We start from the raw sequence: 13,555 nt of genomic DNA on the forward strand, positions 1-13,555 counted from the left end.
TAGTTCTCTCTAAAGGGATCCTAGGAATGAATGATTGGAGGGTAGTGTGCCTCTCACCTTTGACTATCTTCTGTCCAGTGTACTCTTACTTAAAGTGGTAAAATCTCTAATATTGTTTTTAATTCACAATTGGTGGCACCCTAAGCATACTTATTTATTACAAATACAGTCATCCCTCGGTATCTGTGGAAGATTTATTTAGGACCTCCCCTGATACCAAAATCCATGGATGCTCAAGTCCCTGATATAAAATGGTGTAGTATTTGCATATTCTCCCATATACTTTAAGTCATCTCCATTTGAGATTACTTGTAACACCGAATACAATGTAAATACTATATAAATGGTTGTTATACTGTATTATTTAGGGAATAATGACAAAAAGAAGACATGTACAGTGCAGCCAAAGATTTTGTGAATATTTTCAGTCTGTGGTTAGTTGAATCCATGGATGCAGCACCCATGGATATGGAGGGCTAACTGTACTAACATTAAGTGTAAATAAATTTCTGATTGGCAGTTTATGTAAGCTGGAAATGTTTAAGATAATGTTCAAATAACTGTTCTAAAATACTTTGTTTCATTTTGGTAAGTCCTTGTTTTATTTTTTAAAATTATGCAAGTTGAGGTAATTTACTGTTGTTAGATCAAGTTGCTAATATAATTATTTTTACTTTTAGAAACTATGTCATGGTCAAAACCAGAAACTAAAGGGACAGTGCCACTTCCACGAAGCCTTCATACAGCCAGTGTTATAGGAAACAAGTATGGTGGTTTTTTGTATTTTGCTTCTGTTTTTTTTAAAAAAACAACTTAAGAAGCACACAAAGAAAGTAATGCTAGTAGTTTCTTGGAAATAGATTATGAAACTTAACAAAGTTTGATTGGGCTGACTGAAGCTAAAATAATTTGTCTGTAGAAGTTAAAATACTTAATGTGCCATTTTCTTATGCTCTCTCTTTTACTTCTTTGCATTCCTTATAATGCCTTGCCCAGTGTAGGCTTTATGTAAGTGTTAACCTGGGTGTTGCCAAACTAATCACCTAACTCACTTTTCCTTTTTCATATTTTTGGTAGTGCTTCATTTGTACTGAGGCACATGCTCTTAATGATTATGCTTTAGATTGCAATATAGAGTTGATGGTTAGAATACAAACTCTGTGACCAGATTGCCTAAATTCAAGACTCAGCTTTGGTACTTGTCCTGTCTGACCTGGGGCAAGAAAATTTAATCTGTTTGTACCTCACTTTCCTTAAGTATACAATGTGGATTAAAGTAAAACTTACTTGACAAGGCTGTAATGAAGACTAAATGGATTAATACATATGAAATGCTTAGAACAGTTTCTGGTATGAAGTGAGCACTCCATAAATGTTGACTGTTACTACCATCAACAAATTCCCTTATTTGTGCAACATTGTGCCACAATTAGAAGTACTGTTTAATTAGAATTTAATGAAATATTTACTATTGCAGTAATATTAAATATTAAATGTAATAGTTTATGAAATGACTGTTGTAATGTAGAACCTAGTTTTTTTTTTTTTTTTTAATAAACTCAAAACCAAACAGGATGGTCTTTACATTTAAACAAAATCTTATACATTTTTTTAACTGAAGAGGCATTTTATAAAATGAAATTTTCCATTGAAACCCCAACATATAAAATGGATTTTAAAAAATAGAGCTGTAGCCAGGCGTGGTGGCTCATGCCTATAATCCCAGCACTTTGGGAGGCCAAGGTGGAAGGATGGCCTGAGCCCAGGAGGATGAGTTTGCAGTGGACCGTTATCATGCCACTGTACTCTAGCCTGGGCAACAGAACAAGATCCTGTCTCAAAAAAAAAAAAAAAAAAATCTCTGGTTGGCATAAAAAAAAATAGATCTGGTTGACATCAGGTCACATGGGCCCTGATTTCTGCCTAATGAGCCTTTCTCTTCCAGCAGCCGTCAGGCTTGTCTTAAGAACTCCTAGGGCCCTAAAGGAACACAGTTTAAAGTTTTTTGTTTAAGTGATATCAATGACCAAAGTTATATGAAATTTAATCCTCTTCAGTTACTATATGCATACAATCTTAAATTTGACTTTGGATGTCATAGATCAATTGAGTGTCTCTCTGACTGAGGTACCCTTAGTATATTATAGGCAATATTGATTTTTAAATATATTATAGTTGAAATATTCTTCACTTTAAGTAACTTGCCAGAGAGAAATAATTGTGATTCTGTACTGCTTCATAAAATTGTAAACTCTTGAAAAAAGACCACTTTATTCATCTTCTTATTCCCATTACCTTGACAATGGTAAGCGAATGAATAGTTCTGAAGCTCTGAGTCAACTGATAGGAAATTTTTCTATTCTTAGCACTTCAAATCCAAGAAGTAAAATGAAATAAGCTACTTTATGTTTTTGTTTTGTTGTTGCTCAGGATGTACATTTTTGGTGGATGGGTCCCACATAAGGGGGAAAATACTGAGACTTCACCTCATGATTGTGAATGGAGATGTACCAGTTCATTTTCTTACCTAAATCTGGGTGAGTCTTTTAAGAGTTACTCATTGAATTAATCTTTATTAATAAGATAATTTTTGTAATTTTGTTAAGAACAAAAGATTAGTCATGGATATTTCTATCTTTTCAGATACAACAGAGTGGACCACCCTAGTATCAGATTCTCAGGAAGATAAAAAAAATTCAAGACCAAGACCAAGAGCTGGCCACTGCGCTGTTGCAGTTGGCACTCGATTGTATTTTTGGAGTGGAAGAGATGGCTACAAAAAAGCACTGAATAGTCAAGTTTGCTGCAAGGATCTTTGGTATCTTGATACTGGTAGGTAAGAATATTTAACAAATAAACTTTTTCCTTTAGGTAAGCACTCAAATGTCTGCCTTTTGAGACTTACTGTAAATGCTACTACCTCTTGTTTCCCATAATTAAGTATGAATGGAAGAAACAATATGTATAGTTATTCTCCACTCCTGAGAAGTATATAATTATCCTCTCCTTGAGTGTAGGCTGGATTTAAAGACTCCTTTGCAAAGAATAAAGTATGGAAAGGGAAAATAGTAGCTTTACAGAAACCTGGCAAGCACGAGAAACCTGGCAAGCATGAGAAACCTGGCAAGCACTACCTTAATCAAGTGATCAAGGTTAATATCACTAGTGATAAGTTAGTATCACTTACTCCCTAATATCATGTGATAAGTGAAAGTACCTCGGTGGTATTCCCAAATCCATAACCTCAGCCTAACTATGACAAAACATCAACAAGCCCAAACTGAGGGACATTCTAGATCTTCTACAAAGAATATGTGAGCAGTACTATTCAGAAGTTTCAAAGTGAAGGAAAACAAGGGAAGACTAAGAAATAATCAAAAAGTGGAGGAGACAAAGGAGACATTACAACTGAATGTGATGTTGTGTTCCGGATTGGATCCTGGAACAAAAAAAGACATTAATTGAAAAACTGGTGAAATCTGAGTTGTCTATAGTTGAGTTAATAGTATTACACCAATAATTTCTTAGTTTTAACAAATGTGGTAATATTAGGGGAAGCTGGAGAAAAGGGAAAGCTGGGGTCAGGGGGTTATGGCAATGCTGTACTATCTTTGCAACTTTTCTGCAAATCTAAAATTATTTTAAAATAAAAGATTTTTAAAAAATATATTGGAGGCTGGGTGCAGTGGCTCACACCTGTAATCCTAGCACTTTGGGAAGCTGAGGCAGGAGGATTGCTTGGGGCCATGAGTTCAAGACAAGCCCAGACAACATAGTGAGACCCTCATCTCTACCAAACAAAAAATTAGCCAGGCACAGTGGCTCACGCCTATAGTCCCAGCTTCTTGGGAGGCTGAGGCAAGAGGTTCACTTGAGCCCAGGAGTCTGAGTCTACCTACAGTGAGCTCTGATTGCTCCACTGCACTCCAGCCTGGGTATCAGAGCAAGACCCCGTCTCTAAAGGGGGAAAAAAATTATTAAAGCACCAAAATTTTTAAAAATGTGTACCTCACATCGATTTTGAATAAATACTGATTGACAGCTGCGTAGCAGGAATTGTTCTAAATGCTGAGAATATAGCAGCAAACAAGACTGATAGTGCGCCTGCTCTCACAAAGAACTTACATTCTGAGTGGGTACAACAGCAAGGAGATAATGAGCAATAGTGAAACAGGTTAACAAAATAAGTTCAGTTTCTGTTAATCATATGAATACATGAGATAGTGGTGTTAGCTATTGGGCATGGGAGTGGTGGCTGCTTCAGGGTGGGTAGTCAAAAAAGGCTTCTGTGATGAGATGACATGGGATGTGATTCGAATGGTAAGAAGGAGCTACCCACATAAAAAGGCCAGAGAAACCACTGCAGGAGGAGGGAACAGCACATACAAGGAGTCTGAGATGGGAATACTTGGTGTGTTTGGCAACAGATTTGAACTGGGTAAACAAAGAGGAAAGTGTAGGAATGGAGGTTAGAGAGATGACCACAGGACATAGGGCCTTGAATGTGGTGTTAGAATTTCTAAGTTATTTTTAAAGTACAGTGGGAAGTTTTGTGTAAGTTTGAAGGAGAGATGTGACACATTCTGATGTACATTTTGGAATGGTCACTGGCAGTTGTATGGAAAAAATTGTAGGTGCACACTGCAAGACAAGTTAGAAATCTCTTGCAGTAGTCAAAAAAGTGTTTTAGACTATAGTGGTGACAATGGAGGAGGGGAGGACTGGATAAATTCAGGATATATTTTGGAGTTCTTGTTGACAGAACTGGTTGATAATTTGTGTGGCAAGTGAAAGAAAGGGAAGAATGGAGGATGAAGTTTTTAGCTTGAATTTTACTGAGATAGGGAAGATTGAGAGAAAACAACATTGTGGAGAAAATCAAGAGTTCCATTTAGACCATGCTAAGTTTGAAATAAAATCAAGCAGGCATTTGAATGAATAGATGAATCTAGTGGCCATTAGAGAAATTAGATCTGGAGATGTAATATGTGATGTTATATGAGAAAAACAGATTATAAAACGTATAATGACTCCAGTGTTTTCAAAATTATAAATAGAAAACTTGGAAGGACACACACCAAAGCATTATCTGAGAGCTGAGATTATACATTTTCTTCAAAGCTTTTCTGTCATTACTTGTCTGTATTTTCTACAGTAGCATGTATTGTTTTTGTAATGTAAAAAGAGTTTAATTTTAAAATTAAGATAGTTGAAAAAATAATGAAACAAGAGAGTAAATGCTTTCTGTGGAAGAAGCATATACTAGCAAGCAAGAAAAAAATATAGAAAATTCAACTTACTGGTTTATCTTTGAAATTGGAAATTATTAACTAAAGTCTAAGGATAAGCTTCAGTCTCTGAAATTGGATGAAAAAATGTGTATGACTGAATTTTTCTCTGTAGGGATTATATCACTTTGCACAGATTCTCTAAGGGATCTGTGACTTAAAAAGATTTTAAAAAATTGGATTTGAATGGCCTGTTTTTCTATAAACCTTTTCATAATGAGCTTTAGATATCAGTATTCTTCTAAAAGTAATCATGGCCATGATCATAAGGGCAAAATATAGATTTTGCTTTTCCTCTTGATAAGTTAGCATCAGTTTTGGTGGAAGAGGGGGCTCATCTTGTTTTTTTTTTTTCTTTTTTTCACTTTTAGTTAAACTTTGTGCATTTGATAGCATGTAAAAGAGTAATAGAATTCCATGAGGCTTTCTATGAAAAATCACAGTTCTTTGCTCACACCTTTCCTCATTTTACTTGCTTTACAAGCATTTATTTGTTCTTAACTCTGTTAAATGATTCTTTACTTCCATATCTCTATATCACATGCATATATTGTTACTCTGATGTATTTTGTTTTCATTTAGGCAATAATGTGCTCACTTTCTGCTATGGAAGTTAAGGATTTATCTCTTCCTCCCACCGTTTTTTTTTTTTTTTTGAGACGGAGTCTCACTCTGCCGCCCAGGCTGGAGTGCAGTGTTGTGATCTCGGCTCACTGCAACCTCCACCTCCCAGATTCAAGTGATTCTTCTGCCTTAGCCTTCCGAGTACCTGGAATTACAGGCGCCAGCCACAACGCCTGGCTAATTTTCATATTTTTAGTAGAGATGGGGTTTCACCATGTTGGCCAGGCTGCCTTGGCCTCCCAAAGTGCAGAGACTACAGGTGTGAACCACCATGCCCAGCTGGTAGTACAAGTCTTGATAAGGGGGTATTAACTTCAGAGAAGTTATGCTTTTGTAAAATATCATGTCCAAGTTATCTTTGCTAACATTAACAGAATTGCTAAAATGTACGCTGTTGGCTGAAAATTGGCTCATAAAATTAAAGAATATTAGAACTTCTAAGAAAGATAAAATAATGTAGCTTTAATACTTGGCTCCCCTTGCCTCTCCCCAGCCTCCCCCCAAAAACCTTCTAGGATTCCCAGCTTCCCCCAGAAAAACTCCTTCTAGGATTAAACACATTTCCAAATCTGAAGACTCATATAGTTTGGTAGTTTCATACTGGATTGTTTTGTTTATAGATATATTTGTCTACGAAAATAAATAAATAAATAAATAAATAAATAGAATAGAATAAGAACCCCAAACTATTTTTATTTGACCTACTGTAGCTGTGTTTATCTGAGTAAACTTTCCCTGTCTTGGTAAGCAGATGAAATGTTCATTGCTGATGTTTTCAAAGCTCTGGTCCACACAAATTATATCGGCAAACCATTTATACACTGGAAACTTAAATGTATAATATCATTATTGTTCTATAGAGAAACCACCGGCACCATCTCAAGTACAGCTGATCAAAGCCACTACCAACTCCTTTCATGTCAAGTGGGATGAAGTGTCTACAGTTGAGGGCTATCTTTTGCAGTTGAGTACAGACTTGCCATACCAAGCTGCATCATCAGATTCTTCAGCAGCACCAAATATGCAAGGTAACATAATTTTCATGCTTAAAGTATGTGTGCTCACATGCTTTTAAAAATATATACTGCAGGCGAGGCATGGTGGCTCACGCCTGTAATCCCAGCACTTTGGGAGGCTGAGGCAGGTGGATCACCTGAGGTCAGGAGTTTGAGACCAGCCTGGTCAACATGGTAAAACCCCATCTCTACTAAAAATGCAAAAATTAGCGGGTATGGTGGTGCATACCTGTAATCCCAGCTACTCGGGAGGCTGAAGCAAAAGTATCACTTGAACCCAGGTGGTGGAGGTTGCAGTGAGCTGAGATCATGCCACTGCACTCCACGCTGGGCAACAAGCAAGACTCTGTCTTAAAAAAAAAAAAAAATTCACACACACATGCACACAAGCACACATATACTGCAGTACGTGTGTGTGTGTGTGTATATATATATATACACTGCAGAAAAGTCTGCGATTAGGTTTGGTTTAAGAAATTTTATGACATTAGGTCCATGCCTGATAATTCAAATACATTGTATTTCAGTTCTAAAACTTGGATGTCTTACCATTATGATGTAGTAGAACACATAGACACGTAGGATAGATTGTGTTTTCTGCAGTTCATTTTTATGTACTTTCCTAAATTGACATATTAGTTGACTTCAGCAGATGGCTTTAATTTGCTTTCATAAATATCTTAGCTTTTTTCAAAAGTATTTTTAACTAAATAGGCCTTGGAAGTAAAAGCAAACACAAATTTTGCACATTTTTCCAGAGAGGATTTCAGTCAACTTAAGCAAACTATTAAGAAAACATATAACCTTTGGTAAAGATACTACTTTTTAAACTTTAATATGTAACTTTACAAATATTTAATTATATTTTATTGAAGCTAATTAAGAGCATATCAGTCTGAATCTTTCTCATTCCTTCAGGAGTCAGGATGGACCCTCACAGACAAGGCAGTAATAACATCGTTCCTAACAGTGTAAGTAAAAAAGTGTATGAAGGTAATTGGATGTTTATGGTTATAGTCTCAATTTTTATTCAGATATTTAGCATACTACTACTCTAGAAGAGGGGTCCTTAATCCTGCCTGCACTTGAGAGTTATCTCTGAGGTAAACAAACACAGATTCCCAAGCTCTTCCTCAAATCTAGTGAAGCAGAATCTTTAGGAAAATGCCCAGGTAGCTCTGTTTTTGAAGAAAGCTTCACAGATCGCTGTGACAGAAGCCTGAATTGAAAACCCAGGCCAAGGGAAGCCTAGCTGCATTACACAGAGCATCAGACTAATTGAATGTAATGTGTACTTATGTGTTTATTATTTTTCCATTTCTAAATGTCACACAAACAAACATCTAAAGATGTACTTTAAAAATATGTATAAAATATTTTCTTTACTATGTATTTTGTTTACTGAAAAATATCAGTTACTAAATTGAACACTTGTGAGGTTCTTTCTTGTTTATGAAGTGCATCACAGTAGGTCTTGGTAGAGACTAATGAATATGCTTACTAAGATTCATTATTTTTATTTGGTAAACTGCCATCTACCTCAGTAGACTGTTTTCAAGGAAATTGATGTAGGTATTGGCTCATATGTTCTGAATATGACTGAAGACCAGTAAAGGCATAGGTCCGGAAGTATATCATGTCATACTTATAGTATGTCAGGAAGGAGTTATTACAAGTAAAGCTCATACAGTTTGTAAGTAGCCTGTCATATTAGACATAATATTTCTATTATATATATTCCTATGTTATATGTTGATTATATACTATATATGTGTATGTGTGTGTATCACAAATTTAGATGATACTGTAAAGCTTATGATGAAGAGCAGTAGTTTCCTACCCTGTCCCTACCTGCTCTTGATTTCTGTTCCCTAGAAGCAACTACTTTAAACTATTGTAGCTTTCTTTTGGTATCTAACTATGCACAGTTGTCCTTCTGTATCTGCAGGGCTTTGGTTTCAGGACCCACCCCCCACAGTCCCCTCGATATTCAAGTCTCACAGTTGGCCCTGTGGAACCTGCAAATGCGAAAACTCGACCCTCTGTATCCACAGTTTTTGCATCCTGCGAATACTGTATTTTCCATATGTGTTTGGTTGAGGATGTGGAACCCACAGATATGGAGGACCAACTGTATTTATTAAAAATAATCCACAGCCAGGCGTGGTGGCTCACACCTGTAATCCCAGCACTTTGGGAGGCCAAGGCGGGCAGATCACGAGGTCAGGAGATCGAGACTATCCTGACTAACATGGTGAAACCCTGTCTCTCCTTAAAAAAAAATACAAAAAATTAGCCGGGCATGGTGGCGGGTGCCTGTAGTCCCAGCTACTTGGGAGGCTGAGGCAGGAGAATGGTGTGAACCCAGGAGGCAGAGCTTGTAGTGAGCTGAGATTGTGCCACTGCACTCCAGCCTGGGTGACCGAGCAAGACTCCATCTCAAAAAATAAATAAATAAATAAATAATCACACAGAAATGAACCCTTACAGTTCAAACTCATGTTGTTGAAGGGTCTACTTTTGGATCAGTTGTCTTCATTAATGAAAGATGACAATTTAATGATCTCTTACAATTCTGCCTCATCCCCTCCTTTCCTATTCCCACATCCTTCACATATTTTTAGTAGAATTATGACTTGATGTTTACACTGTGATGGTGAAATAGTTGCAGGTGAGCCATGTAGTGTGCTATGATAATTACTCCTTTTTCATGCAACTTTGTTTTTCCTGGCATTAATGGCCTCACTTTTTCACTTGCTTAGTTTTCTTCTTGTCTATCATTAATTCATACTCAAATTTTCTAAAAAATTATAAAACTTAAGATATTTGGACATAAAGGTAGTTTCTTTTTCCCCCCCTTGGAACCATTCCTCCTGGAGCCCCCTGTCCTTATGTACTGGTTCTTCTCTAGGCCTGCTGCACAGCTGTCACCTTAGAACTAACTTCTCTCTGTTTCATAATAGGAATTTATCTCTTTCCTGTGTTACAGCCCATATTTCTTGACCTTATTTCTTCCTCTTTCTTTGTGTTTTCCTTTATTTCGTTGCAACCCCCTGAGAAGTGGGCTTTTGAAAGGTAAATTTTTTGAGATCTTGCATATCTGAAAATGTCTTTAGCCTATTTAACTAATAGTTTGGCTGGCTTATAGAATCCTATATTGGAAGTTTTTCCCTCAGAAATTTATAGGCATTTTTTCTAGTGTCTTTTAGCATTCAGTGTTGGTATTGAAAAGTGTGATGCCATTTGGATTCCTGATCCTTTATATATGACCTAATTTTTTATCTTTTTATCCCCAGTATGCTGAAATTTCAACAATGGTGTGCCTTAGAGTGCATGTCTTCATTTGGTGTGCCTCACCCAGTGGATCCCATTGTTCGGGAAACTCATGACCTTCATTACTGATGATTTCTTCCCTCAATTTCTTTTCTTTTTTTTTTTATAAACTAGTCCTCTGATTTTGCTTTTTATCTTCTGTTTTCTCTGTGTATTCCAATTTTTACATTTTAAATATATCCAACCACATTTTTAATTTCTAAAAGCCTCATTTTATTCTTTATTTCTGTTAATAGCACCCTATTCTTGTTTCATAAATATAATATCTTTCCTTCTCTCTTGAAGAATTATACTTCAAAAAATTTTGGAGTTTTAGTCTGCTCTTTGTTATGTTTCTTTTTTTCAAGCTCCTTTTTATTTTTCAATGTGTTTTAACCTTGGACTTCCACATTAGAGGTTGTCATCAAGTGTCTGGTGATGCTTGGCTGTCCCTTTTTGTTTAAAGTGAGGCTTTAAAAAAGCCTGGAAGGCCTATGCATGTGGGTGTGGCTTGTTGCTTAGTAAACCTTAACAAGAGTAAGTGGGCGGGGACCAACAAATATCAGTATCAGTGGGTCTTTTTTCTTAGACCAATTAGTTTCCCCTAAGAATTCTCCAGCCTCTTGCTTAGGGGTTATGAGCCTGGCTATCAGAATTCTGGGAGCTTAGTAAGGGGATTGGAGGGAAGGTATCTTTTTGTTCAGCATTTAGACTTTCATTTAATTCCTATTTTCAGTAGGGGTGCCTCTCCCCATACTTGTATCATCCTCATACTTGTATCACTTGAGCGATACCGTAGCGTAGTCTAGAGACTCACATTTCAACCTTTCTACCTATTTCCCATCTTCAGCTAGAATGGAGGAGAGGAATTTCTCTGGCTTGGTATGCTGGGAGAGCAGAACTAGGGCTACAGCCCTTCTTAAACAGGCTTCTGTGTGACAGGCCTCCAGCGTTTTCTTGTACTCTGCACCTCTGCTACCACTGACTGCACTGGGCCCTGGGGCACAAATGGGCCACATCTCAGTGACTTTCCACTTAGGAGAAGGCTCTTAGCTCCAGCTTTTCTGTTTTACAGCTTATCTACTATTCTCTCTTCTGCCATTCTCTTTTTCCTTAAAAGGTTATAGCTTCATACTTTCAAAAATTCCTTTTTTGTCATTTGAATTGGGTTTTGGAGAAATCTCCTGAAGAGCAAATGTGTTTAATCTATCGTGTTTAATGAAAATTCTCAAGATTTATTTATACTTATTTTATAAAATTCCAGTTAGACTGATTGTCTGATTTTAAGCAAAAAGCACATTCGAGATGTAAGGATTTTGGAATGAAATAAACCAAATTCGAATTCTAGCTGTTACTTACTGGCTACCTGGCTGTAGGTGTATTACTTAAGTTCTCTGAGTATCATTTTCTTCATCTATAAAAAAAGGGTCAAGTTATCTTACTGATAGGATTCTTGTGAAGATTAAGTAAGATACAGAGTTTATGGATATATATAGTACACTGCCTGCCATAATGCCTGGCATAGTTGTGGCTATCATCATCATCATCACTTATAAACAGTAGCACCACCAATTAAGGGCAAGCACAGGGCATATTATAGACAAGTATCCTCAGAGCTATGAGAAATTATGAACCAACAATAAAAATAGAGACAGAACAGTAACAAAAAACAGGTAATTAGAAAGAACAACAATATTAGGGTATTTGAATGAAGCCAGGTCACTTTTATGGTTAGGTAGACCTATAGGTTTAATAACTGATATTCACATTGATGACTTGAATTATCAAAACATTTTAAATGTGGCAGCTGGGTTCTGTGGCTCACAGCTATAATCCCAACATTTTGGGAGGCCAAGGTGGTAGATCCTTCAGCTCAGGAGTTCAAGACCAGCCTTGACAACATGGCAAAACCCCATCTCTACAAAATATAGAAAAATTAGCTGGGCATGCTGGTGTGTGCCTGTAGCCCCAGCTACTTGGGAGGCTGAGGCAGGAGGATTGCTTGGCAGGCAGTGGCTGCCATGAACTGTGATTGTGCCACTGCAATCCAGCCTGGGCAACAGAGCAAGATCCTGTCTCAAAAAAAATAAAAAATACAAATAATTTTTTTAGGCCAGGCGCTGTGGCTCACTCCTGTAATCTCAGCACTTTGGGAGGCTGAGGTGGGTGGACCACCTGAGGTCAGGAGTTCAAGACCAGCCTGGCCAACATGGTGAAACCCTGTCTCTACTAAAAATATAAAAAATTAGCCAGGCATGGTGGTGGGCACCTGTAATCCCAGCTACTTGGGAGACTGAGGCAGGAGAATTGCTTGAACACAGGAGGTGCAGGTTGCAGTGAGCTGAGATCACACCATTGTACTCCAGCCTGGGCAACAAGAGCAAAACTCCATCTCAAAAATAATAATAGTAGTAATAATTTTTTTTTAAAAGTGTGAATGTGTTTATTATAGTGTGTTTAAGAAGGTTAAGAAAAATGTAATTAGGGAGATTCTTATCCAAAATACTTCATGGTATAGGATAATGATATGTATATGTATGAAATCTTTATATGGAAAACTCAGTCATATAAAATAGTTTATTTGCTTGAAGATTCCATATAGCTGAGATTTTACTTTTGTAGTTATCATATTTTTAGGATACATGTCTGCCCTTTAAGAAAATTTGACCAGACCCAGTAGCTTTGTTCTCTCCTGTGTTATATATGTATTTGCTTGTGATACTAGCTATCACTTATTAAAATGTAGGTTTTTTTTCCTCAAAATATACTCTCCCTTCCCTCTTCAAAACTGATCTTTTGAGCATGGAGATTAAGTGAAAAGAAATTGTTTTCTTAGAAACTATTATAAAATTGAAGAATAATCCCGTAGAAATTAATAATGTAATTTTTAGGTGTTTTCTATTTTGATAAAAAGTATTTAAATTGTAACTTATTTTGCTTGTTTTTTACATGTATTTGTATTTCATTGAATATTGCTTACTACAGTAATCTGTTATATTTCTTGTAGATCAATGATACAATAAACAGCACAAAAACTGAACAGCCAGCCACAAAAGAAACTTCAATGAAAAACAAACCAGAGTTTAAAGCACTGATGGATTCTAATGCCATTTTATATCCATCTTTGGCATCAAATGCTTCTAATCATAATAGTCATGTGGTGGATATGCTAAGGAAAAATGAAGGTATATGGACGACATTTTAAACTAAAGCTTTTTATAAAATCGGTGGGGAATTTAATAGTCATTGAAAAAGTAAATGTTGTACAGTTTTGATCCATTTTCCTAATAGCAAAAAACTGCCATATTCAACCTG

General features: G+C 36.5%; 1 protein-coding gene across 3 annotated transcripts in view; it reads left to right on the forward strand.

Annotated features, from left to right (window-relative positions):
• Positions 1–13,555, forward strand: part of HCFC2 (host cell factor C2) — a 46,167-nt gene that overhangs the window by 15,469 nt on the left and 17,143 nt on the right. For all 3 annotated transcript variants that reach the window (XM_008958002.6, XM_034934355.3, XM_034934356.3), the window contains exons 5-10: positions 681–765; positions 2,431–2,537; positions 2,644–2,832; positions 6,773–6,940; positions 7,847–7,899; positions 13,248–13,425. In XM_008958002.6, coding sequence (XP_008956250.4) covers positions 681–765; positions 2,431–2,537; positions 2,644–2,832; positions 6,773–6,940; positions 7,847–7,899; positions 13,248–13,425 — 780 coding nt within the window. The remainder of the gene's footprint in view (positions 1–680; positions 766–2,430; positions 2,538–2,643; positions 2,833–6,772; positions 6,941–7,846; positions 7,900–13,247; positions 13,426–13,555) is intronic.

The sequence above is a fragment of the Pan paniscus genome, chromosome 10 (genome assembly GCF_029289425.2).
Source record: "Pan paniscus chromosome 10, NHGRI_mPanPan1-v2.0_pri, whole genome shotgun sequence".
In the NCBI taxonomy this organism is placed as follows: domain Eukaryota; kingdom Metazoa; phylum Chordata; class Mammalia; order Primates; family Hominidae; genus Pan; species Pan paniscus.